The following is a 25882-nucleotide window of genomic DNA, read 5'->3' on the forward strand; positions in this document are numbered from 1 at the left end:
ATAGCACACCAGATCATATTTCATGTCACACTAGTGTGCCGCGGCACAGTGTTTGAAAAACACTGCCCTCGAGGTGGGGGGGTTGCCCACAAAAGCGATCCTCTCCAAGGTTTCTCATAGTCATCATTGTCGACATCCCACTGGGGTAAGTTTTTCCTCGCCCTTATGTGGGCTCTACCGAGGAAGTCGTTGTGGTTTGTACAGCCCTTTGTGACACTTGTGATTTAGGGCTATATAAATAAACGATTGATTGTATATGTTACTTTTTATTCATAGCTGTAGAAGTGGCTGGTTGCATCAGCTCCGCTACTTTAATGTCTTTCATGTCCTTTTTTATCTCTGATGTTGGATGTTTCCCTCTTACATGTGTGTGTTATGGCTATGAGTTTTTTTTCCCCTTGGCCTCAGTGTGGACCCCCTCTCCAGGAGTCCAGGCTTAGACTATTTTTTTAATTTTATTTTGATCTTACTTTTTTCTCCTCTTCCCTCCCCACTTGTTTACCTATATCTCACCTTTTTTTGTAAGGGTCGCCAGAAGTTGGCAGACCCGTCAGCGATCCTGTTCTGTCTCCCTGTAATGTTTGTCTGATCTTGAATGGGATTGTGCTGAACATTTTAATTTCCCCTCGGGGTTTAATAAAGTATGTCGGATTCTTATTCCGATTGATCTGACCTGTTTAACACATTAAAAAGACGGAGACTCCTTTGGATCCGCGGAAGCATCTTTCCCCAACATCGAGGTGGTTTCGAAAAGCAATATCTCAAAATGGCCGCCGCATATTCTTTCATCGCAATGTGCGCCAACACGCTTGAAAGAAAAAAATGCTGAATCAAACAAAGATAAAAAGATGTCTTCCAAGAACGTCCCAATGTGACGTTATGAAGAATAACGGCAATAGTTTAAAGTTTTATTTCGTCATAAAGGTTCTCTTTTAACATTTTTTAAAAGACGCCGTTCATGTTTTTTTGAAATGGACCGGAAAAGGCGTGTCTAACTGTGACGTCACGCGCGTTCTGTATAAATAGAACTGCGTGACTGGTACGTCCACCATTTTGAGCGAGCTTTCCGTCTTTGTCACACTCATCCGACTCAAAGATGTCCGACCAGCTCTGCAAGCTCTTTGTTGGAGGCCTCAACGTGGACACCGACGACGATGGCCTGCGTAAGCACTTCGAGCAGTACGGCATGCTCACCGACTGCGTCGTGGTGGTGAACAAGCAGCTCCAGAGGTCACGCTGCTTCGGCTTCGTCACCTACTCGACACCCGAGGAGGCGGACGCGGCCATGTGCGCTAGGCCGCACAACGTCGACGGCAACTCGGTGGAAGTCAAGCGCGCCATGTCGCGGGAGGACGCCGGCAGGCCCGAAGCCCTCGCCAAGGTGAAGAAGATCTTCGTCGGCGGGCTGAAAGACGACATCGAAGAGGAGCACCTGAACGACTATTTCGGCCAGTATGGTCAAATCGAGAAGTCCGAAGTCATCTCCGCCAAGGACACCGGCAAGAAGCGAGGCTTCGGCTTCGTCTACTTCAACGACAACGATTCCGCCGACAAAGCCGTGGTGATTAAGTTCCACACCATAAATGGACACAAAGTGGAGGTGAAGAAGGCCCTGACCAAGCAGGAGATGCAAGCCGCGGGCGGGAGAGGCGGCATGGCGCCGAGAGGAGGCGGCAGAGGCCGCGGCATGCGGGGAAATCAAAATGGCTTCGGCGGAAGAGACTATGGCGGAAACTACAACTACGGAAATGGCGGCGGCGGCTATGGTAGCGGCGGCTATGGCGGAGGCGGCTACGGCGGAGGCTATGGTGGTGGCTACGGAGACCAGGGAAGCAACTATGGTGGCGGAAACGGCTACAACGACTTTGGCAGCAGCTACGGCCAACAGTCGTCTGGCTACGGGCCCATGAAAGGAGGTCCCTTTGGAGGGCAGAGGAACCCGGCTCCCTACACCCGGGGAGGAGGCGGCGGCGGCGGCTACCCGAGGGGCGGCTACACCTACTAGATGACCAGCCCCCTCCCCATCTCTGCCGACTACTACCAGGATTTGGACGTCAAAAGTAACTCACTAAGGGGTCGTCTGTCTGGCTGACCCCGTAAGCATAATGAAGACCTCACAGCCCCGAACAGGTAGGAAGGTCACTTCCCGCAAAAGCCTGTTTAAAGTTAAAAACAAGCAACTAGGACACTTAATATTCAATAAATTTATGTACAATTTCCCCCCCAGCGTGTAGTTGACATTTAGATATATTTTTTTTATTTGCGTTCACCCATTGTTAAAGGGTTGTTTTCTTAATATTTACATTTTAATTACATGCTTGTTTTCCTTGGACAAAAAAAATGTTTAGTATTAGCGGTGATTGTGTGGTTATTGTCAAGAGGCGTCCCCTTATTGGATTATTCGCCCCCTAAGTAGAGATGGATGGAACACCAAAGTTTCATTCCATCTTTTCCCCCAAATCATCTCGCTTAGCCTGAGTTGCAGCTACAGTTTCAACTTGTTTTACTCTTCACCTGTAGCCATTCATATATGTATGCTTTGTACTCTGTTCATGAGCTCCTTATTACTGTTTCAATATACATCTGTATGTTCCTTTTTTAAATAAAACCTTACACCACATAGCTTAGTTTTACTTACTTATTCCTCAAGTTTATCCACAGGTCAGCTTGTAGTTCCAAGCCTTCTTTCCCAAAGCTTTATTGCCTTTAAAGTCAGGTGGGTGCAAAGGTTGCAGATGTCGGCCCACAGCCAATGCATGTAGGCTACCTAGGGTTTGACCTTGTTTTTATTGCAAACTGTGATTTTTTTTATATATTTTAATCCTCTTTCTCTAGCACACCTGAATCCTATTTATGTGGACACGTCTTATCTTTGCTTATTCCTTTGATTATTCCTACATTTAGGTGTTCTTACTCGTATTCCAGTAGGCTATCCCAGCCAAAATAGCCGTAGCAGTTTGTTTGTAGGCTACATCAGGACCCTGTTGATTACCTGGGGTCGATTGTGATAGGAGTCTGAAATATCTCTTTAGGATATCCGCATCCAGCCAACTAGGTATGTAAATCAACCTGTCTTTACTCTGTGTTGGTCAACCATGTATGGATTATCTTATTTTACCTCATAGCTAATTTTTGACTAAACTATTGGGGGTAGGGGTTGGCACTTAAATTCGGTTCTTAATAACTTTGGTGGAGGGGATTCAAATGTTCCACCATTAAGATTAATTATTGGAAAAAGTGTTTGCTTTCTGTAGTCTCCATGTTGGAAATGTTGATTATTGCACAATCTCACATGCTTTGTCTTCCATTTCCTCCAGGTTGCTATGGTAACCTGTGCGAGACAGCGGCACCCTGATGGTGATGGTGTGTGCGGGTGCTTGTCTGCCGGGGTGGACTCGGAAGGTGGTTGTCTTCTCCCCTCAGGTGAAGTCCCTTTTCACTCAGGACCGGTCCCATTTGGCTTCTAGATGAGGTCATCTTGAGAGACCAGAAATGGCTATCATAAATAAACATACTTCTGATATCAGTGTACCTTTTTGTTTGTAGTGGTTAACCAATAATATGTTAGGCACTTATTTTCTTTTGACTTAACCAACTATTATTTTTGTATTGCTGGGCTGCAAGTGATGTCACAGCAGGTTGTATTGGCCTTTGAGGGAAGCGCATGGTGGGAAAATGTGAATCCGTATAAGCCGCCAAGTGACCACATACTGTAAACAATCTCTTTAAACATTCGTCATTTTCGCCTGGGAATATCGTTGAAGTGATTTGGTAAAATCAATCCCATCATAAGAGAGTTCATTTAAGGATTGTTGAAAAGTAAAATAAATTCTGCTGCTGTGTTAAACTATCCACACTCGTCGAGTGGAACCGAGGCAACGCGATCCAGTTTGCAGTGACTTGAAAATAAAACTATTAAAAGCCTGTAGATTTAAGAAGCATCCACATAAGCGTTTGTATGGCATGTGTGGTGCAATGTTAACATTTGAGGAACTTCGCACAGGTAATTTTGCCTATTGTTCAAAATCCCTATATAAAGCACACATACACATGTTTTTCTGTCCTTACTGTATTCTAACTAAATCAATACAAAAATATACAGAGCTGGTAAGAATCACTCTGGTCTGCCTATACAGTGCTCTAAAACATTCCGGAAGCCTTGACTTTTTATTTACGTGCAGTTTGTAACCGGCCCATCCATAAAGTAAACATTTTAAAGTGCCAGTAGAATTGGAAAAATAAGTCTCTGTACTGACGCGATATCTGATTTATAATACCAAAATACGTGCAGTTTGTGAGTAAATGTGACATAAATATTTACATCAGATTCCTGAGCTATTTAGAGAAATAATGAGCGGGTCATCATGTGTTCTGGGACCACATATTCCCTCCCCATGAACTATGCAAGTTATGCCTATTGACAGCCGAAAACGATTAACTCTTTGAAAAAATGGTGAGCCAGAACCTTATTTTTGATCCGGAACATAAGGGTGAGTCGGTTTTCAGAGCTTTGTTCTAAATCAGGGGTGTCCAAACTTTCCACCGAGGGCCGCACACTGAAGAATCAATGCAAGCGGGGGCCATTTTGATATGTTTTTATTTCAAAAACCAATACAAGTGTAAAAATATACATTTAGGCCTCCACTCAGGCTTTATACCAGGGACCCCAAAGGATTTTGGTCAAAAAATTATTTAAAATGTGTCATTTTGTATTGTTATTCAAGGTTTGAATCTCAAAATCAACATTTTCAAAGATTTAAGTTGTATGCCCTTTTTGTCAAAGTAAACCCTGTTTTGTAATGGAATAAAAACCTCAAAATATGCAATAGTTTCCCCCAATAGAATTTTAAAGTGGAATATTTGAGATTATAGAATAATTGAGCTTTAATGTCAACACATAACACCATTGATTTCAATAAATTTTTTTTGCAATGACAAAAAAAAATTTGCACAAATTAGTTTGTTTTTTGTTTGTTCTTATTATGCCCTTATTTAGAAAAAGCAACTTTAGTTTTTTAAATGGCAAACACAAAATATGCAACATTTTCCCCTAAAAATATCTCAAAGGGGAATATTTAATGTGACATTGATTTTGATTAATACATTTTTTTCAGTTAATGGCCTGAATGGCAGCTTTGTGTTAGAGTAACCATTGCAACAAATTATTGTCACATTTCACTTGTTTACTCTGTTATACCACTTTTTGTGTTTAATTTTTTAATCGTATTCTAAGAATGTGCTTAGAGCCGTTAAAAAAAAATTACTCGCGAGCCGCAAATGGCCCCAGTGCCGCACTTTGGACATCACTGTTCTAAATGGTTCCAACTTTAGTGAAACACTACATATCATCATGCTAAAAATGAAATACAAACCTAAAATGGTAGCTTAGTGCACTACGATATCTGAAGGGATGTTAAAATCTTCCCGATTAAAGTAATAATCATAATCCCATGAATGGTTACAAGGAAAATTGCTGCCTCCAGACACCAGCTTTGGTTGTCTTTGTCTACATCTCGGGGTATAAATAAAATGTCGCAGATGAGCTTTATGGCTAAATCCTCTTTTTATCCAAATGAGAGGCATTGTTTGTGGTCTACAATAACTGACGAGACGCAACGCAGCAACAGGACATCGGCGAGCTCACAGTACAACAGCAGTGGGATCGTTAGCGGCATGTTAGCAATACACCGCTAAGACAGTCTGCGTTTGCGTTTATATTGCCAATGTTTGGTTATTCAGGTCACAATATTGTTTGATGGTCCCCATTGACTTTTTAATCCATCCATTTCCTACCGCTTGTCCCGATTTTTACCATTAACAATTAATTAAAAAGGAAAAAGTGTTCATGTCTTAGAGATTGTGACTGATGGACAGCACATCTTTGTAATTCTTGTGTATTTCCTGTCTAGCTAATCTGATACGGTCAGAGTGAAGAAGGGTCCCCATTGGAACGTCATCCGACTCCGAATCAAATGGAAATTGTCAGACATTCGGATCGAAATTTTCAAAATGGTTGTCTGAAATTTGGCAATTTGTGATGATTAAGCGGTATTTTAACATTTTGCGGATTGTGAATACAATTGGATCTCATTGAATGGATATATTGAAACATTTTACGGGTACTTTAATTTCATTTACCAGTGATTCTCAAACTACCATTAGTGATACGTCAAAGAATCACTTGAATGTAGTGTTTATGTCCCTACATTTAAACAATGTTACTATTTGAACTGCAATGCCACAGTGGCTAAATGTATTTAAAAAATATATATATATATGCCCAGTTCTTAATGAATTCCTAGGCCTACTACGCTACCATATGTATGATTGTAATGGTTAGTGCTAGAAGGGACTACTTTTTCCTGAAGTGGAACTTTGCGAAAAAAGTTTGAGAATCACTGTCAAAGATGCATCGCAACGTTGTTTTTTCCAGCAACTACCACCATTAATGGCAGACTTCATGAGTGGGGCAAATGATGATCCAGAATGTAAGTTGGATGAGCTGCAAGTTTTAAAAGCTGTTTGCTAAACAAACCAACATGAAGCATTTTCTGGTGCGAAATGCTAAAGATTTATAAACCATGAAAATAAGGCATTTACTGTACAAGGTCTGACAGGCATCGGGCTAATGGGATGATCTCGCTAAATGACTCCATATATTCTACTGCTCGCTAGTGTTCCCATTTATTGTGTAGAAATATGGGCAAATAAAAAATGCACTTAGTTAACAGTGTTCCAAAAAAGATCAGTTAGAATAATACATAATGTTTAATATAGAGAACATAAAAACCCTTTATTCATTGAATAAAATATACCGAACTGAAATTCCACAACAGAATTTGCAAAAATTATACACAAAGCAAACCATAATCTGCTACCCAAGAATATACAACAATTCTTCTCAACAAAAGAGAAATGTTGTCTTATAGAAAAATGTAATTTTCCAAACGTTTGTATGCACGTACAACACTTAAGACCTTCAGTGTATCAGTATGTGGAATTAATAATGGAATGGGTTAAGCAAATAAATCAAATGGACTAATATGATGCTCTTCAAGAAACTCTTCAAACTTAGTGTTTACAAAGATGAACCATTGTAACTATTCTGAATGTAGTTCATCCGTTTTCAAGATAATCTTACTCATCTCATCATATGAAATATAACTTCACCAATTATTTATTATTACTTATGGGGAACCAAAGTGCTAACAACTGCCTAGTAAAGGAAAAGGGTAGGATTAAATAACTGCTTCACGTTAAAAAATAAATTCAAACTCTTATATTCGCCTTTAGTTGAATGCTAACACACAGGCCGGTTTTTGGTTGCAGCATTCTACTATCCAGGACAGGCATGATTTATAATGTAGAATTTACTTTCACCAACTTGCAGGCGTCAGCAGCTCACCGACAAATGTCAATACAGCAGCGATTCATATAAATGCATAACGATACCTGTTTTCCTGCATAGGAATTGGGAATGACAGGAAGATGAATAAAAAAAGTGCCCTTTTAAGAAAGCCCTGGTAAAGTGAATGAAATCTGATAAGGCTGCACATCCCATGGCAACATATTGTTATCCTTAATGCTAAATATTGTCAGAATATAAACATTGCTGGGACATCATGCAAGCTACGTAATCGTACATTGAGGTACAAATAAAGGTTAATTTAAACTGAATTATTGATCGAGCAAAGTTATTAGGTGTGCGATAGAGCAACTCCATGACTCAGACTAAAGCTAAATGTGGCTAAGATTTGGCCCACTGGACGTTTCCCAGCAATCTTTTGATGGAAATTATAGCCGCCATTATGATCTGTTGTTCAGTGGTTGGAATCTGCGCTTGTGAGTGATTCTTGGGGTTATTACGGTAAGCTACGTCACAGCAGCTCAATGCAGACAAGGCACCAGGTAGCACGGGCGGGGTTAGCAGAGCAGCCAGCCTGAAACACTGGTGTCGGGATATGTGCATGTGGGTATATATAATATGTATGTATGTATATATATATATATATATATATATATATATATATATATATATATACATATGTATATATGTGTGTGTATATATATATATACATATGTATATATGTGTGTGTGTGTGTGTGTGTATATATATATATATATATGTGTGTATGATATATGTATGTGCATATATATATAATTTATATATTAGGGGCGTGGGAAAAAATCGATTCGAATTTGAATCGCGATTCTCACGTTGTGCGATTTAGAAACTAATCTCATTTTGGAAAATCGATTTTAAAAATTTTATTTTTTTAAAGCTAGACGAAGTGGCTGGAGATAGGGAAGTCTGGGCTTCCCTGCTTAGGCTGCTGCCCCCGCGACCCGACCTCGGATAAGCGGAAGATGATGGATGGATGGATGGATATTTTTTTAAATCAATCCAACAAACCACTACACAGCAATACCATAACAATGCAATCCAATGCCAAAACCAAACCTGAGCCAGCAACACTCAGAACTGCAATAAACAGAGCAATTGAGAGGAGACACAAATACCACACAGAACAAATAAAAAATGATTATCAACAGTATCAATATTAGTTATATCTTCAGCATAGCAGTGATTAAAAATCCCTCATTGACATTATCATTAGACATTAAAAAAAAGAACAATAGTGTCACAGTGGCTTACACTTGCATGGCATCTCATAAGCTGGACAACACACTGTGTCCAATGTTTTCACAAAGATACAATAAGTCATATTTTTGGTTTTGTTTAATTTTCAAAACAAATTTAAATTATTGCAATCAGTTGATAAAACGTTGTCCTTCACAATTATAAAAGCTTTTTTTTTTAAAAATCTACTACTCTGCTAGCATGTCAGCAGACTGGGGTAGATCCTGCTGAAATCCTATGTATTGAATGAATACAGAATCATTTTTAAATTGGGAAAACAATCTATTTTGAATTGAATCGCGACCCCAAGAATCGATATTGAATCGAATCGTGGGACACCCAAAGACTTGCATTCCTAATATATATAAATATATATATATATATATATATATATATTGATTTTTTTCTGATTCAACGCGATTCTCTATTAAAAAACGATATTTTTTCGATTCAAAACGATTCTGTATTCATTCAATACATAGTATTTCAGCAGGATCTACCCCAGTCTGCTGAAATGCTAGCAGAGTAGTAAATATAAAAAAAAAAGCTTTTATAATTGTAAAGGACAATGTTTTAACAAGTGATTGCAATAATGTAAATTTGTTTTAACTAATAAAATAACCAAAAATATGACTTATTTTATCTTTGTGAAAACATTGGACACAGTGTGTTGTCCAGCTTATGAGATGCCATGCAAGTGTAAGCCACTGTGACACTATTGTTCTTTTTTTTTATTTTTATAAATATCTAATGATAATGTCAATGAGGGATTTTTAATCACTGCTATGCTGAAATTATAACTAATATTGATACTGTTGTTGATAATATTCATTTTTGTTTCACTACTTTTGGTTTGTTCTGTGTGGTGTTTGTGTCTCCTCAATTGCTCTGTTTATTGCAGTTCTGAGTGTTGCTGGGTCAGGTTTGGTTTTGGAATTGGATTGCATTGTTATGGTATTGCTGTGTAGTGGTTTGTTGGATTGATTAAAAAAAAAATCGATTCTTAATCGCACAACGTATTCAAATTGATTTTTTTCCCCCACACTCCTAATTTATATGTATGTATGTGTGTGTATGTATATGTGTTTTATATATTTATATGTATGTATGTATATATATATATATATATATATAATGCATTTATGTCATTATATGTAATTATTTTGACTCAACGAGGGGTTGGGGGGTACATATGGAAAAAAAAATGTTTGGGGGCCGGTCTGTATAAGATGGCATATATACACACACATATATATATATATATATTATATATAAGACCTTCAGTATACATATATATACACACACACACACATAGTTAGGTCCATAAATATTTGGACATCGACACAATTTTCAGTATTCCATCTCTGTACAAAACCACAATGGATTTGAAATGAAACAATCAAAATGTGCTTTAAGTGCAGACTTTGAGCTTTAATGTGAGAGTATTTACATCCAAATCAGGTGAATGGTGTAATCACAACACATTTTATTTGTGCCTTCCACCTTTTAAGGGCCCAAAAGTAATTGGACAAACTAACATCATAAATTACATTGTCACTTTTTATTACTTTGTTGCAAGTCCTTTGCAGTCAATGACAGCCTGAAGTGTAGAACTCCCAGACATCACCAGACGCTGGCTTTGGTCCCTGGTGATGCTCTGCCGGGCCTCTGCTGCAGCCGTCTTCACTTTTTGCTTGTTCTTTGGGCAATTTACCTTCAGTTTTGTCTTCAGCAAGTGAAATGCATGCTCAATTGGATTGAGGTCAGGTGATTGACTCGACTATTGCAGACCATTCCACTTCTTTGCCTTAAAAAACTCTTGGGTTGCTTTCAAAGTCTGCTTCGGGTCATTGTCCATCTGCATTGTGAAGCGCCGTCCAATGAGTTTTGAAGCATTTAGCTGAATATGAGCAGATAATATTGCCCTAAACACTCCAGAATTCATTCTGCTGCTTTTGTCAGCTCTCACGTCATCATTCAATATAAGATGCATGCCCACACCATTACATTACCACCACCACACTTCACTGATGAGGTGGTATGCTTTTGGAACACCAGCAGTTATTTCCCTTCTCCATACTCTTCTCTTTCCATCATTCTGCTACAAGTTGATCTTTGTCTCATCCGTCAATAAGATGTTCCAGAACTGCACAGGCTCTCATAGATGTTTCTTGGCATACTCTTATCTGGCCTTCCTGTTTTTGAGGCTCACCAAGGGTTTGCACCTTGTTTCTGAAGTCTTCTCTTAATTGTTGACTTGGACACAGATACACCAACCTCCTGGGGAGTTTTCTTGATGTGGCCAACTCTTGTGAAGAGGGAAATTATTTATTTGTCTGTCATCCACCACATTTGTTTTCCGTGGTCTTCCATGTCTCTTGGTGTTGCTGAGCTCAGCAGTGCGTTCTCTCTTTTTAAGAATGTACCAAAACAGTTTTGACCACACCTCATGTTTTTGCTGTCTCTCTGATGGCTTTGTTTTTGATTTTTCAGCCTAATGATGGCTTGCTTCATTGATGTGACAGCTCTTTGGACTTCATATTGAGAAATGACCTCCCCAGATTCCAATGAATATACTACACTTGAAATGACATTTAGGCCTTTTATCTGCTCTTTGTAAATGAAATAAATGGGAAAAAAAGGGAATAACACACACCTGACCATGGGACAGCTGAGTAGCCAATTGTCCAATTACTTTTGGGCCCTTAAAAGGTGGAAGGCACAAATGTGTTGTGATTACAACACCGTTTACCTGATTTGGATGTAAATACCCTCAAATGTCAAATCCATTGTGGTGTTGTACAGAGCTGAAATACTGAAAATGTTGTCAATGTATATATATATAAATATATACTGTATGTGTGTGTATATATATATATATATATATATATATATACACACATACAGTATATATTTATATATATATATATATATATATATATGTATGTATGTGTATATATATATATATGTATATATGTATGTATGTGTATATATATATATGTATATATGTATGTATGTGTATATATATATATGTATGTGTATATATATATATGTATGTATGTGTATATATATATATATGTATATATATATGTATGTGTATATATATATATGTATATATATATATATGTGTATATATATATATGTATATATATATGTATGTGTATATATATGTATGTGTATTTGTGTGTGTGTATCCATCCATTTCCTACCGCTTATTCCCTTTTGGGGTCGCGGGGGGCGCTGGCGCCTATCAGCTACAATCGGGTGGAAGGCGGGGTACACCCTGGAGCAGTCGCCACCTCATCGCAGGGCCAACACAGATAGACACACATACACATATATACATATGTATATATACGTATTATATACATGTGTATGTATATAATGTGTATATATATATATGTGTGTATGTATATTTATGTATTATATACATATGTATATATGTGTGTATGTATATATGTATATACTGTGTATATAAATATATATTTACGTGTGCATATATGTATGTATATATATATATGTATGTATATATATATATGTATGTATATGTATATATAAATGGGTTGTACTTGTATAGCGCTTTTCTACCTTCAAGGTACTCAAAGCGCTTTTGACACTACTTCCACATTTACCCATTCACACACACATTCACACACTGATGGAGGGAGCTGCCATGCAAGGCGCCAACCAGCACCCATCAGGAGCAAGGGTGAAGTGTCTTGCTCAGGACACAACGGACGTGACGAGGTGGGATTTGAACCAGGGACCCTCGGGTTGCGCACGGCCACTGCGCCACGCCGTCCCCATATATATATATTTATGTATGTATACATATGTATAATATATATTAGTGGTGTGGGGAAAAAATTGATTCGAATACGAATCGCGATTCTCATGTTATGCGATTCAGAATTGATTCTCATTTAAAAAACAATCTTTTAATTTTTTTTTATCAATCCAACAAATCACTACACAACAATACCATAACAATGCAGCCCAATTCCAAAACCAAACCTGACCCAGCAACACTCAGAACTGCAATAAACAGAGCAATTGAGAGGAGACACAAACACAACACAGAACAAACCAAAAGTAGTGAAACAAAAATGAATATCATCAAAAACAGTATCAATATTAGTTATAATTTCCGCATAGCAGTGATTAAAAATCCCTCATTGACATTATCATTAGACATTAATAAAAATTAAAAAGAACAATAGTGTCACAGTGGCTTACACTTGCATGGCATCTCATAAGCTGGACAACACACTGTGTCCAATGTTTTCACAAAGATAAAATAAGTCATATTTTTGGTTCGTTTAATAGTTAAAACAAATTTACATTATTGCAATCAGTTGATAAAACATTGTCCTTTACAATTTTAAAAGCTTTTGAAAAAAAAAATCTACTCTGGACGTCAGCAGACTGGGGTAGATCCTGCTGAAATCCTATGGATTGAATGAATACAGAATCGTTGTGAATCGGAAAAATTTTGTTTTTAAATCAAGAATGAATCGAAAATAATCGATATTGAATCGAATCGTGGGACACCCAAAGATTCGCGGCCCTTATATATTAGTAACTGGTGTTGTTTTCTTACGTGTTGTGTGTGAACACTTAATAAAACACAAGCAACACCGGGATTGCTGCTCAGCTGCACCCTACTTTTTCGATGCATGTGACGATGTACAGGACACACAATAGGTGAAGTCAATATATACTTTGACAAATGTCGAGCACCTCACGTAGATATCAAAATGGCAGTGAAACAAAAACAACATACCTGATATACAGGAAATGCAATCGGTGGTCATTTTGCCAAGTGTCGAGCCCCTACACAAATACAACAATACAGAACAAGTCAAATAAAGTCTTTAATGAGACCATTTTTTTTGTTGTTGTCACTTGTGGACAAAAAGGATTTAATGTGTCCAACACACAAGGTTTCATTTGGTGAAATCACAATGATCCATAATAAAATAAATTATATTTACACAGAGGTCCTCAACCACCGATACTGGTCAGTGACGTGTTTGCTACCCAGCCGCAGAGAAAAATGAAATTATGAACGACTCCATTTTCTGCGATACTGGACACAGCAATAAGCTTGTTTATAGATGTACAATAAAACTCTTCATGTTTGTTGTAACATGATACAATGTACATGAATGAACATATAAATATGACAGATAGTAGCCAAAGGCTGACTTCATTGCAAAAAAAACAAGACCAGAGCTCCCACTAATTCAGTGTTACAGTGGGTTGTACTTTTCATGCACTTATCTGGCACAAGTGGAAAGCCGGCCCCTGAATATAATGCCTACATTAAAGTTGTGGACCACTGCTATTATATATGTGCGTGTGTGTATATTATATACACAGTCAGTATATATTGGGGCTGCGAATCTTTGGGTGTCCCACGATTCGATTCAATATCTATTCTTGGGGTCGCGATTCGATTATGAATCGATTTTTTTTTTTCGATTCAACGCGATTCTCACTTCAAAAACTATTTTTCCGATTCAAAACGATTCTGTATTCATTCAATACATAGGATTTCAGCAGGATCTACCCCAGTTTGCTGAAATGCTAGCAGAGTAGTACATTTAAAAAAAAAAAAGCTTTTATAATTGGAACGGACAATGTTTTATCAACTGATTGCAATATTGTAGATTATTTTTAACTATTAAATGAACCAAAAATCTGACTTATTTTATCTTTGTGAAAACATTGGACACAGTGTGTTGTCAAGCTTATCAATCGAGATGCGATGCAAGTGTAAGCCACTGTGACACTATTGTTCTTTTTTTTATTTTTATAAGTGTCTAATGATAATGTCAATGAGGGATTTTTAATCACTGCTATGCTGAAATTATAACTAATATTGATACTGTTGTTGGTAATATTCATTTTTGTTTCACTACTTTTGGTTTGTTCTGTGTGGTGTTTGTGTCTCCTCTCAATTGCTCTGTTTATTGCAGTTCTGAGTGTTGCTGGGTCAGGTTTTGGAATTGGATTGCATTGTTATGGTATTGCTGTGCATTGTTTTGTTGGATTGATTAAAAAAAAAAAAATTGCTTTTTTTGAAAAATGAGAATCAATTCTAAATCGCACAACATATTCGAATTGATTTTTTCCCACACCCCTTGTGTGTGTGTGTGTGTGTGTGTGTGTGTGTGTGTGTGTGTGTGTGTATATATATATATATATATATATATATATATATATATATATATGCGTATATATACACGCGTATATATATACGTGTATATATTTATACACATATATACATACACATATATATATATAATGAATATATGAATGTGTATATATGGGTGTGTACATATATACATACACGTGTGTGTGTGTGTATATATGTATATATACACACACAATGTAGATACATATATATATATAAAGTACACATACATGTATATGTGTGTATATATACGTGTATAAATGTGTATATATATATGTGTGTATGTATGTATGTGTATATATATATATAAATATATATATATATATATATATATAAATATATATATATATATATGTATATATATATATATATATAAATAAATACAGGGCTCAACTTTAACCACGGCAACTGCCCTCGTCATTTTCTGTAATGCCCTAAAAAATGGACCGTGAGTGGCCAGAACATCCTGTGACCGCCCATTACTTTTTACTTGTTAATGGACTAGGGATGTAACAGTAAAATGTATAATGATAATTTGAGATAAAATTCCAGACGGTTAGTAACACATTTATGAATTTTTTAATTATCGAGAAAACATTTTTTGTTAATGCTTTTCAGACAATACAAAGTCATGCACATGCGCACTAGCGTTGTTTGGCTTGATAGTAATAGCGGACCAACGACAAAGACTTTACTCCCGAGATTTTCCCGTCCGAGTAAACGGAGCCAAACGCTTGGTTTAACGTCGTTTTCCCTCGCTTCCCGCCGTGCTTTTAAGAGCGCACTGCTGTCTTTAGATGGAGCGAGGTGTGGACAATATTGGACACAGACACTTGTCACAAGCCACACTAGAAGTAAATAGTGAAGGAGAAAACTATTTGATGTTGCTCAATACAGCGTCCATAGATGCTGTGACTGAGAGTTAATGATGTGAGGAAACATGCAGCAGGCCATGTGCCGTGAACGATGTCACAACTTGTTTATAAAGTCTTTAGTTTGTTTTTGATGATAACATTTGATCATGATCATAACATTTGTCTTTTATTTAACTGCAAACTGTATCAGTGTTCAAATAACATCAATACTAGCTAAAATGTTTTGTACTCTCATGGAAATTGAACGCAGGCTGTAAAGATTGTGTATTTGATGTGAAAGGTGTAACTCTTTACTTTTGTTGGCCAGACTGTTGTACTGATAGGAGGCCTTGGAGAACAACAAAGCTTGTTTAATTGACTTTATCTTCATTAGCCAAACTGTATTGTGTTTTTATTTATATCCAAAAGTAAACACCAGGTTTTGTTTTTTAGAGTACGTGTTTTTTTTTCATGTCACAAAGGTATTACTTCAAAAACCATTTATATGTTATTTGTATTATTATTTACTCTATCAAAATGTAAAAATAGAGCTAAAGGTATCATGTACTGACAAAAAGCTGACAATTGGATTTTAAAGAATTAAAAAAAAAAAAATCCTTAGATATATGGATAATGTTTATAGTCATTTTATTAGACATTACAGATGACATGATGGTATTACGTTCACATTCAAACACGACTTTATCTAACAATCAGTAATCATGATTGCAATATTGATAACACTAATCTTAATTATTACTTTGGTCATAATTGGCAGCCCTCGATCTCATACATGATCACTAGTTTTATAAGGACAAAAAGTGCAGTTACTTCTTATGGCCATCAAGTCCCATCTTTCAACATTATATATATATATATATATATATATATATATATAATTAGGGGTGTAACTGTGCGTGTATTTGTATTGAACTGTTTCGGTGCGGGGATTTCGGTTCGGTGCGGACGAATACCGAACGAGTTCAACACGTAAATGCTAAAGTCTTAACAAGCTGCTCCGCTCCGTTCTGCCTCTGTCTGTACACAGCACCCAGCATTGTCCCGCCCACACAACCATCTGATTGGTTACATACAAAGCCAATCAGCAATGCGTATTCAGAGCAATGTCGTCAGGGCTTCAGTGTCAATGTCGAGCAGATAGGTCTTTCGCAGGGGAGCAACGCACTCTCCCCAAATTATATTCCAAGTCAACTACTTTCTAAACATCACTATGAGCTTGTTGACCTTCTAGAAACAAACAAGCTCAGCTCACTCGCAGTCCTGGCTTTAGGTGAAGGCTAGTTAGTTTTTAGCGAAACGTTAACTCATTTTGCGGTGTGTGTGTGCGAGCGTGCGCGTGTGTGTTATGGACAGTGTTGATTGAAGATTGTTGAAGCAGCAAAAAAGGACATAATATTAAATGAAGAGTTTCTGTCTCTGATAAAGTATAAAATAATGTAATGTGGTCAGGGATGAATTTTCAGCTATAGTTACATGAATCATTAGTAATGTAGCAGCCTAGTTTTGAATGGCAGGGTCCCTGCTATCACATGTTGATAAAAATATAACATTTACATAATAAAAATAAACAACTACAGGCTTCCCAACTGCTGTAATAAATTAAGCATGATGAGTTGACTTGAAACTGTTTAATGTTGCACTTTTTATATGTAGAAGAAAAGTTGTGTCATTTTATTTCATCTAAGCAACAATTTGAGGCAGTTTAATGTGGATTAACGTGGGCAGAATTATTATAGTGTTCCCAATGTTAAAAGGATCAAGCCATTGTTTACAACTTTGGTATATAAATAACCCAAAAAATGTATATTTTGTTTTCTTACTGTACCGAAAATGAACCGAACTGTGACCTCTAAACCGAGGTACGTACCGAACCGAAATTTTTGTGTACCGTTACACCCCTAATATATATATATATATATATATATATATTATATATATATATATATATATATATATATATATATATATATACACCGTATTTTTCCGATCATAAGTCACTCCGGAGTATAAGTCGCACCAGCCGAAAATGCATAATAAAGAATGAAAAAAACATTAGTCGCACTGGAGTATTAGTCGCATTTTTTGGGGAAATTTATTTGATAAAACCCAACACCAAGAACATTTGAAAGGCAATGTAAAATAAAGATTAGTGAACAACTGTATAAGTGTACGTTAAATGAGGCTTAAATAACCAACTGACAAGGTGCCTGCTATGTTAACCTAACATGGTAAGAGTCATTCAAACAACTACAACATATAGAACATGCTATACCTTTACCAAACAATCTGTCACTCATAATCGCCATTTTTGTTCAGCCCTTCTCAGTTTTCATAAGTTACCGCCAATGTTGAAATGATCAATTTTCATAGGTACGCAAGTAGTAGCAGGTAGCATCTTTTTTTCACAATGCTCTTCTGGCCCCCGCCAAATTTTTATTTGTTGACGTGTGTGTGACGATTGCTGATATGTCTCTTACGTGAATAAGAAAAATATTTTACGATAATGTATTAATAATTTCACAGAAGTCGTTTCAGAGTATAAGTTGCACCCCCGGCCAAACTATAAAAAAAAAAACTTTTTTTGACTTATAATCCGAAAAATAGGGTATATATGTGTGTATTGGCAGTGGCGGCATAGCTCGGTTGGTAGAGCGGCCGTGCCAGCAACTTGAGGGTTGCAGGTTCGATTCCCGCTTCCGCCATCCTAGTCACTGCCATTGTGTCCTTGGGCAAGACACTTTACCCACCTGCTCCCAGTGCCACCCACACTGGTTTAAATGTAACTTAGATATTGGGTTTCACTATGTAAAGCGCTTTGAGTCACTAGAGAAAAGCGCTATATAAATATAATTCACTTCACTATTAAGGCATCAATGCTTTAGAGCCCCTGCCCGGAAAGAAAATTTTTGCCTTGGTGCCCCAAAATATGAGCTCTCCTTTAAAGCAACACTTGCCTTGACTTTTAACTTTTTGTATTTATATGTATATATGTGTATGTATTAGGGCTGTCAAAGTCCACGCATTAACCATACATTTTAATAACAGCATTAAAACAAAATTATCGGGCATTTAACACACGTGTCCTTATTGACTCGCAGGCCATGCTGTAGCGGGGGTCACTTGCCTGCATTTCACTTGTTACTGATGAGCCACAATCGAGCAGAAATGGACTGAGAAAAGGGCACATTATGGAAATATCAGGTTCAGAGCCATGGCAAGCTGTCGCCAAGACGACGTAACTGCAGTAGATGGGGTGGCGCTTCACTTCAGTCTTGAAATTACAGTGAAGGAGCAGTGGTAACATAACATTTAGATTGTGATGGAATGAGTAAAATGGCATAAAAGCTCAACAGAAATTAGACAGACAGTGATGTAATGAGTAAAATGGCATAAAAGCTCAACAGAAATGAGACAGTGATGGAATGAGTAAAATGGCATAAAAGCTCAACAGAAATGAGACAGTGATGGAATGAGTAAAATGGCATAAAAGCTCAACACAAATGAGACAGATAGTGATGAATGAGTAAAATGGCATAAAAGCTCAACACAAATGAGACAGATAGTGATGGAATGAGTAAAATGGCGTAAAAGCTCAACAGAAATGAGACAGATAGTGATGGAATGAGTAAAATGGCATAAAAGCTCAACACAAATGAGACAGATAGTGATGGAATGAGTAAAATGGCATAAAAGCTCAACACAAATGAGACAGATAGTGATGAATGAGTAAAATGGCATAAAAGCTCAACACAAATGAGACAGATAGTGATGGAATGAGTAAAATGGTATAAAAGCTCAACACAAATGAGACAGTTGGCAGGAAGTCAAAATTGATCTTTTTTTTTTTTTAATTACAAACAGTCGATTCGATATCAAGACACTCAAAACAATCACACATTTTTCGGACTTCACAATAAAAGCGCTATACTTTACATTGACGAAATAAAAATATTTAACAATACGATCATGCTTTGTCGAAGATGTTTTGTAATTCTGTGATACTTGCACCTAAAAAAAAAATGACTTGTACCTCAGTTGAGGTCTATGGGAAACCCACTTTTTTGGTTAGCTGAAATATTTTGTTAATTATTTTATAACATGTTCAAGGAGACTGAAAATGATATTAGATTATTACATTTGACAAACAGAGAAGGTTAAAATATTGCCATGCAGCAATATGAAGAACATAGACTTGGACAACATATCACAGAATATCTGCAGCATTTTTGAAGGTCGAAATATTACAGATTATATGACCAAACATCTTCGACAATCAAAGCATGATCATAACAAAAAAGTAAAGTAAACAATAATTGTCACACACACACACACTAGGTGTGGTGAAATTTGACCCATCCCCTTGTTCACCCCCTGGGAGGTGAGGGGAGCAGTGAGCAGCAGCGAGGCCGAGCCCCACAATCCACATTGTGTGTTATTATTGGGTGCAACTGGTATCTACAGTTAAGTTAAAGTACCCATGATTGTCACACACACACACACTAGGTGTGGAGAAATTTGTCCTCTGCATTTGACCCATCACCCTTGATCATCCCCTGGGAGGTGAGGGGAGCAGTGGGCAGCTGCGGTGCCGCGCCCGGGAATCATTTATGGTGATTTAACCCCCAATTTCAACCCTTGATGCTGAGTGCCAAGCAGGGAAGTAATGGGTCCCATTTTGTTATAGTCATTGGTATGACTCCCAACCTACCGATCTCAGGGCGGACACTTTAACCAGTGAGTAGGTAAACATGGTGTAGCCCAGGCCTGGGCAATTATTTTGACTTCGGAAGCCCAAATTTAGTTAAAAAAAGTGTCTGGGGGGGCAGTATATCTATATACTGCCCACAATAATGAAAGCTAAAAAACGGTAACAGACCACCTTAGAAAAAACGGAATGGAATTTTACATTTTCTTACTGAATGAATGCGAACACCCAGAATTTACATGGAAATAAAGAATGTTACATTATTAACTATGAAGGATAAAACACTAAATATTGACAACGTGTGAATGTCACACCCACTCTCCATCCACATATTTTATAATTAAGCGAAACGCAACAAACACAGCGAAATATGAACAAAAAAGGGCAAAAAGATAAACCCATCTAGAAACTGATACATCTGATATATCACTAAGAACTTCGTTGTGAAAAATCCCTTTCCGTGTCTGGCCCTGACACCCACATTTCAAGTTCTGTAAACACTGTGGAAACGCTCCCCACCCACACTGCTTGGTGCCTCGTCTGAGCTGCCGTGACTTACATTACCATAGTAACTAATTAGATGACCAAAGTAACTAATTAGATGACCAAAGTAACCATAGTATTTCATGCAAAAATGCAGATTCCAACCATTGAAATACTTTGTATAGTTCAGGACTTCGTCATTAGAAAAAAGTCACTGCACATCATAATGGCAGCCACACTTTCCATTTTATAGATCTAAAAAAAATATATTTGGTAATGTTCGGCGGGCCAGATTGAAAAGCTTAAAGGGGAACATTATCACAATTTCAGAAGGGTTAAAACCAATAAAAATAAGTTCCCAGTGGCTCATTTTATTTTTGGAAGTCTTTTTCAAAATTTTACCCATCATGGAATATCCCGAAAAAAGGCTTTAAAGTGCTTGATTTTCGCTGTCTTTAAATCCATCGTCCATTTTCCTGTGACGTCATTTAGTGATGCCAACATGGCGGATAGCACAGCAAGATATAGCGACATTAGCCCGTATTTAGACTTTGATTTCAGCGGCTTAGGCGATTCAACAGATTACGCATGTATTCAAATGGATGGTTGGAATATAGAGGCAGATAGCGAAAACGAAATTGAAGACGAAACTGAAGCTATTGAAGCTCTTTGGCGATCGCCTTCTAACCAACGATTGAGTGTCGCAGGGTATCCATACATCTCTGTGCCATGTCTGTCGTAACATCACCGGTAAAATGTGCAGAAGCAACTTAAATCTGTCGATTGGTAAGTGTTTGTTTGGCATTAAATGTGGGTGGAGGGAAAGCCTGGATGCAAATATAGCTACAAATGTACATACAGCTAGCCTAAATAGCATGTTAGCATTGATTAGCTGGCAGTCATGCTGCGACCAAATATGTCCGATTAGCACATAAGTCAATAACATCAACAAAACTCACCTTTGTGATTTCGTTGACTTTATCGTTGGAAATGCATCTGCTTTGAATGTCGCAGGGTATCCAGACATCTCTGTGCCATGTCTGTCGTAGCATTGTCGGTAAAATGTGCAGACGAGGGGCTTTCGGATCTTTTGACACTGGAGCAACTTAAACCCGTCGATTGCTATGTGTTTGTTTGGCATTAAATGTGGGTGGAGGGAAAGGCTGGATGCAAATATAGCTACAAATGAGGCATAACGATGCAATATGTACATACAGCTAGCCTAAATAGCATGTCAGCATCGATCAGCATGCCGTGCTAATCGATGCACACTCCACCTAAGTCAACTTGAATCCGTCCCTGATCGTGTTGTTACACCCTCCGACAACACACCGACGAGGCATGATGTCTCCAAGGTACGGAAAACAGTCGAAAAAACAGAAAATAACAGCTGATTTGACTCAATGTTTGTAATGTGTTTGAGAAAATGGCGGATTGACTACCTAAGTCCCGAGAGTGAATAATAGAAAGACGTTTAATTTGCCAAAATTCGCCCATTTAGAGTTTGGAAATGGGTTAAAAAAATAAATGGTCTTTTTTATGCAACATCAAGGCATATATATTGACGCTTACATAGGTTTGGTGATAATGTTCCCCTTTTACAGGCCGCATGTGGCCCCCGGGCCTTAATTAGCCCAGTAGCTCCTTCTCATGAATGCAAATAGTCCTAAAGCAGGAATACATCCATCCGTCCATTTTATACCGCTTATTCCCTTTTGGGGTCGCGGGGGGTGCTGGTGCCTATCTCAACTACAATCGGGTGGAAGGCGGGGTACACCCTAGACAAGTCCCCACCTCATTGCAGGGCCAGCAGGAATACATCCTCTGTATTATCCATTGGGTTGAGTTTTTTCCTTGCCCTGATGTGGGATCTGAGCCCAGGATGTCTTTGTGGCTTGTGCAGCCCTTTGAGACACTGAGTTAGGGCTATATAAGTAAAGATTGATTGATTTATACAAAATCTGGCACGACACCAACACACTGCAGGCAATTATTTAATTATTGTCTATAAAAACATGTGTAGATGTTTAAAATAACCTAATGTTTTAAACACATGTAATTAGGCAAATTAATTGTCCATTCGTTGTGTTAAAACTTGAACGTTATCTGTCAAGTGTACACTTAATGGTGAAAAATGATATCTGTGAATAAATGCGATTTATTTTGAGTCAACCATATACGAAATGCGATCAATTGCGATTAAATATTTGAATTGTTTGACAACCTTAAAGTATATATGTTTTTATGTATACATATAAATATATATTCTTGATTGTATAAGCAAATTGCTTAAAGGGGAACATTATCAGCAGACCCATGTAAGCGTCAATATATACCTTGATGGTGCAGAAAAAAGACCATGTATTTTTTTAACCAATTTCCGAACTCTAAATGGGTGAATTTTGGCGAATTAAACGCCTTTCTGTTTATCGCGCTGGAGGCGATGACGTCAGAATGTGACGTTGCCGAGGTAACACACCCGCCATTTTCATTTTCAACACATGACAAACACCGGGTCTCAGCTCTGTTATTTTCCGTTTTTTTGACTATTTTTTGGAACCTTGGAGACATCATGCCTCGTGGGTGTGTTGTCGGAGGGTGTAACAACACTAACAGGGAGGGATTCAAGTTGCACCACTGGCAAGAAGATGCCAAAGTGTCTGCCGCCAGACCCCCATTGAATGTGCCGGAGTGTCTCCACATTTGACCGGCGATGCTAAGACAGACATGGCACAGAGATGTATGGATAACCTGCAGATGCATTTGCAACGATAAAGTCAACGAAATCACAAAGGTGAGTTTTGTTGATGTTGACTGCCAGCTAATCGATGCTAATATGCTATTTACCGGCGATGCTAAGGCAGACATGGCACAGAGATGTATGGATAACCTGCAGATGCATTTGCAACGATAGTCAACGAAATCACAAAGGTGAGTTTTGTTGATGTTGACTGCCAGCTAATCGATGCTAACATGCTATTTACCGGCGGTGCTAAAGCAGACATGGCACAGAGATGTATGGATAACCTGCAGATGCATTTGCAACTATATTACGTTTCCTTCCACCCACATTTAATGCGAAACAAACACTTACCAATCGACGGACTTAAATTGCTCCAGTGTCAAAAGATGCTAAAGTCCTGATCGTTTGGTTCGCACATTTTACCGGCGATGCTAACGCAGCTATTCGGCCATGCTATGGCTATGAATAGCGTCAATAACTATTCGCTCAATAGCTTCAGTTTCTTCTTCAATACTTTCATACTCCAACCATCTGTTTCCATACATGCGTAATCTGTTGAATCGCTTAAGTCGCTGAAATCCGAGTTTGAATCCGAGCTAATGTCACTATATCTTGCTGTGGTATTCCCATTGTTTGTTTACATTGGCAGCACTGTGTGACGTCACAGGGACATGGACAGTGTCTTCGCAGAGAGACAAAAATAAGGCACTTTAAAGCTTTATTTAGGGATATTCCGAGACCGGCAAAACTTCAAAAAATACAACAAACCACTGGGAACGGATTTTTATTGTTTTTAACCCTTTTGAAATTGTGATAATGTTCCCCTTTAACAACAATCGAACAGCGTCGTGTCCTTCAACTACTGTCCATAAGTTACCCGTGCATGTCTCGGCCACATGATTGCAACCCAGCAATAGAATATATATGTTGACTAATTAAAAATGTTGTGTATATTTTCAGTAATATTAGTAAATCTGAAGTATTTTCTATTAGAAACCTGCTTACTGGTTTTAAAGATCTCATCATGGCCAGGTTAAGTTGACTATTTTTTTCATACTTGTTTTTTCTCACGTTTTATAGGTTTGTGGTTTTCAAGGAGATCTGACCGTCATAACAGAAGCTGTTAACGTTGGTCAAGTTTTGGGTTACGCAAATAAATATTTCTCAATACAATATCTTTGTTCCGTCCGTTATTTACACAGGGTTGCTGCTTGCGGCATATTTTCCATGTGTTATGTTCTCTATTAATACATTGTTGGATCGGCAATAGTTGAGTGAAATTAATGGCTATTGTAGATCAGCATTGGCAGAAATGTTCCGTATTTTTAGATCAAATATAAAGCTGCAATGTGCTTGAAAAAAGGAATATATAGCAATAAAAAGCAGAGGTGGCACATATAGGCATATTTCAAAGTAATTAAGAAAACATACATGTAGTTAGTAACAATTTGCAAAGCAGTGATTGATAACTGCTACTGTTAAAACAACAAAAGAAACTATCAGTTTTAAAAATACAAAATTGTATTTATGTCCATATGTTCAGTAGTTTGGGGGTTACTTACACTACTTGATAGTATTGATTTAACCCAGTGGTTCTCAAATGGGGGTACTTGAAGGTATGCCAAGGGGTACGTCAGATTTTTTTAAAAATAGTCTAAAATGAGCAACAATTCAAAAATCCTTTGTAAATATATTTATGGAATAATACTTCAACAAAATATGAATGTAAGTTCATAAACTGAAAAGAAATGCAACAATGCAATATTCAGTGTTGACAGCTAGATTTTTTGTGGACATGTTCCATAAATATTGATGTTAAAGAGTTCTTTAGAGTGAAGTTGATGAATCCAGATTGATTTCTATTACAATCCCCAAAGAGGGCACTTTAAGTTGATGATTACTTCTATGTGTAGAAATCTTTATTTGTAATCAAATCACTTATTTTTCAAAGTGTTTTTAGTTATTTTTATATCTTTTTTTCCCCCAATAGTTCAAGAAAGACTACTACAAATGAGCAATATTTTATACAATTTAATAAATCAAAAACTGATGACATAGTGCTGTATTTTACTTCTTTATCTCTTTTTTTGTTTCAACAAAAATGCTTCGCTCTGATTAGGGGGTACTTGAATGAAAAAAATGTCCACAAGGGGTACATCACTGAAAAAATGTTGAGAACCACTGGTTTAACCGACACGTGAAAATTAGGGGTGTTAAGTAATGGATTGAAAATTAA

General features: G+C 37.5%; 1 protein-coding gene across 1 annotated transcript; it reads left to right on the plus strand.

Annotated features, from left to right (window-relative positions):
• The first annotated feature begins 1033 nt into the window (after positions 1 to 1033).
• LOC133546046 (heterogeneous nuclear ribonucleoprotein A0-like) lies at positions 1034 to 24819 on the plus strand. Its single transcript, XM_061891867.1, has 3 exons — positions 1034 to 2130; positions 3318 to 3423; positions 24727 to 24819. The coding sequence occupies exon 1, from the start codon at positions 1097 to 1099 to the stop codon at positions 2003 to 2005; it is 909 nt and encodes a 302-aa protein (XP_061747851.1). The 5' UTR covers positions 1034 to 1096; the 3' UTR covers positions 2006 to 2130; positions 3318 to 3423; positions 24727 to 24819.
• The last annotated feature ends 1063 nt before the right edge of the window (positions 24820 to 25882 follow it).

This window comes from Nerophis ophidion, linkage group LG29, assembly GCF_033978795.1.
Source record: "Nerophis ophidion isolate RoL-2023_Sa linkage group LG29, RoL_Noph_v1.0, whole genome shotgun sequence".
In the NCBI taxonomy this organism is placed as follows: Eukaryota; Metazoa; Chordata; class Actinopteri; order Syngnathiformes; family Syngnathidae; genus Nerophis; species Nerophis ophidion.

Coding starts and splice junctions, on each gene's coding strand:
- LOC133546046 (XM_061891867.1), top strand. CDS start 1,097: ATGTCCGACCAGCTCTGCAAGCTCTTTGTTGGAGGCCTCAACGTGGAC.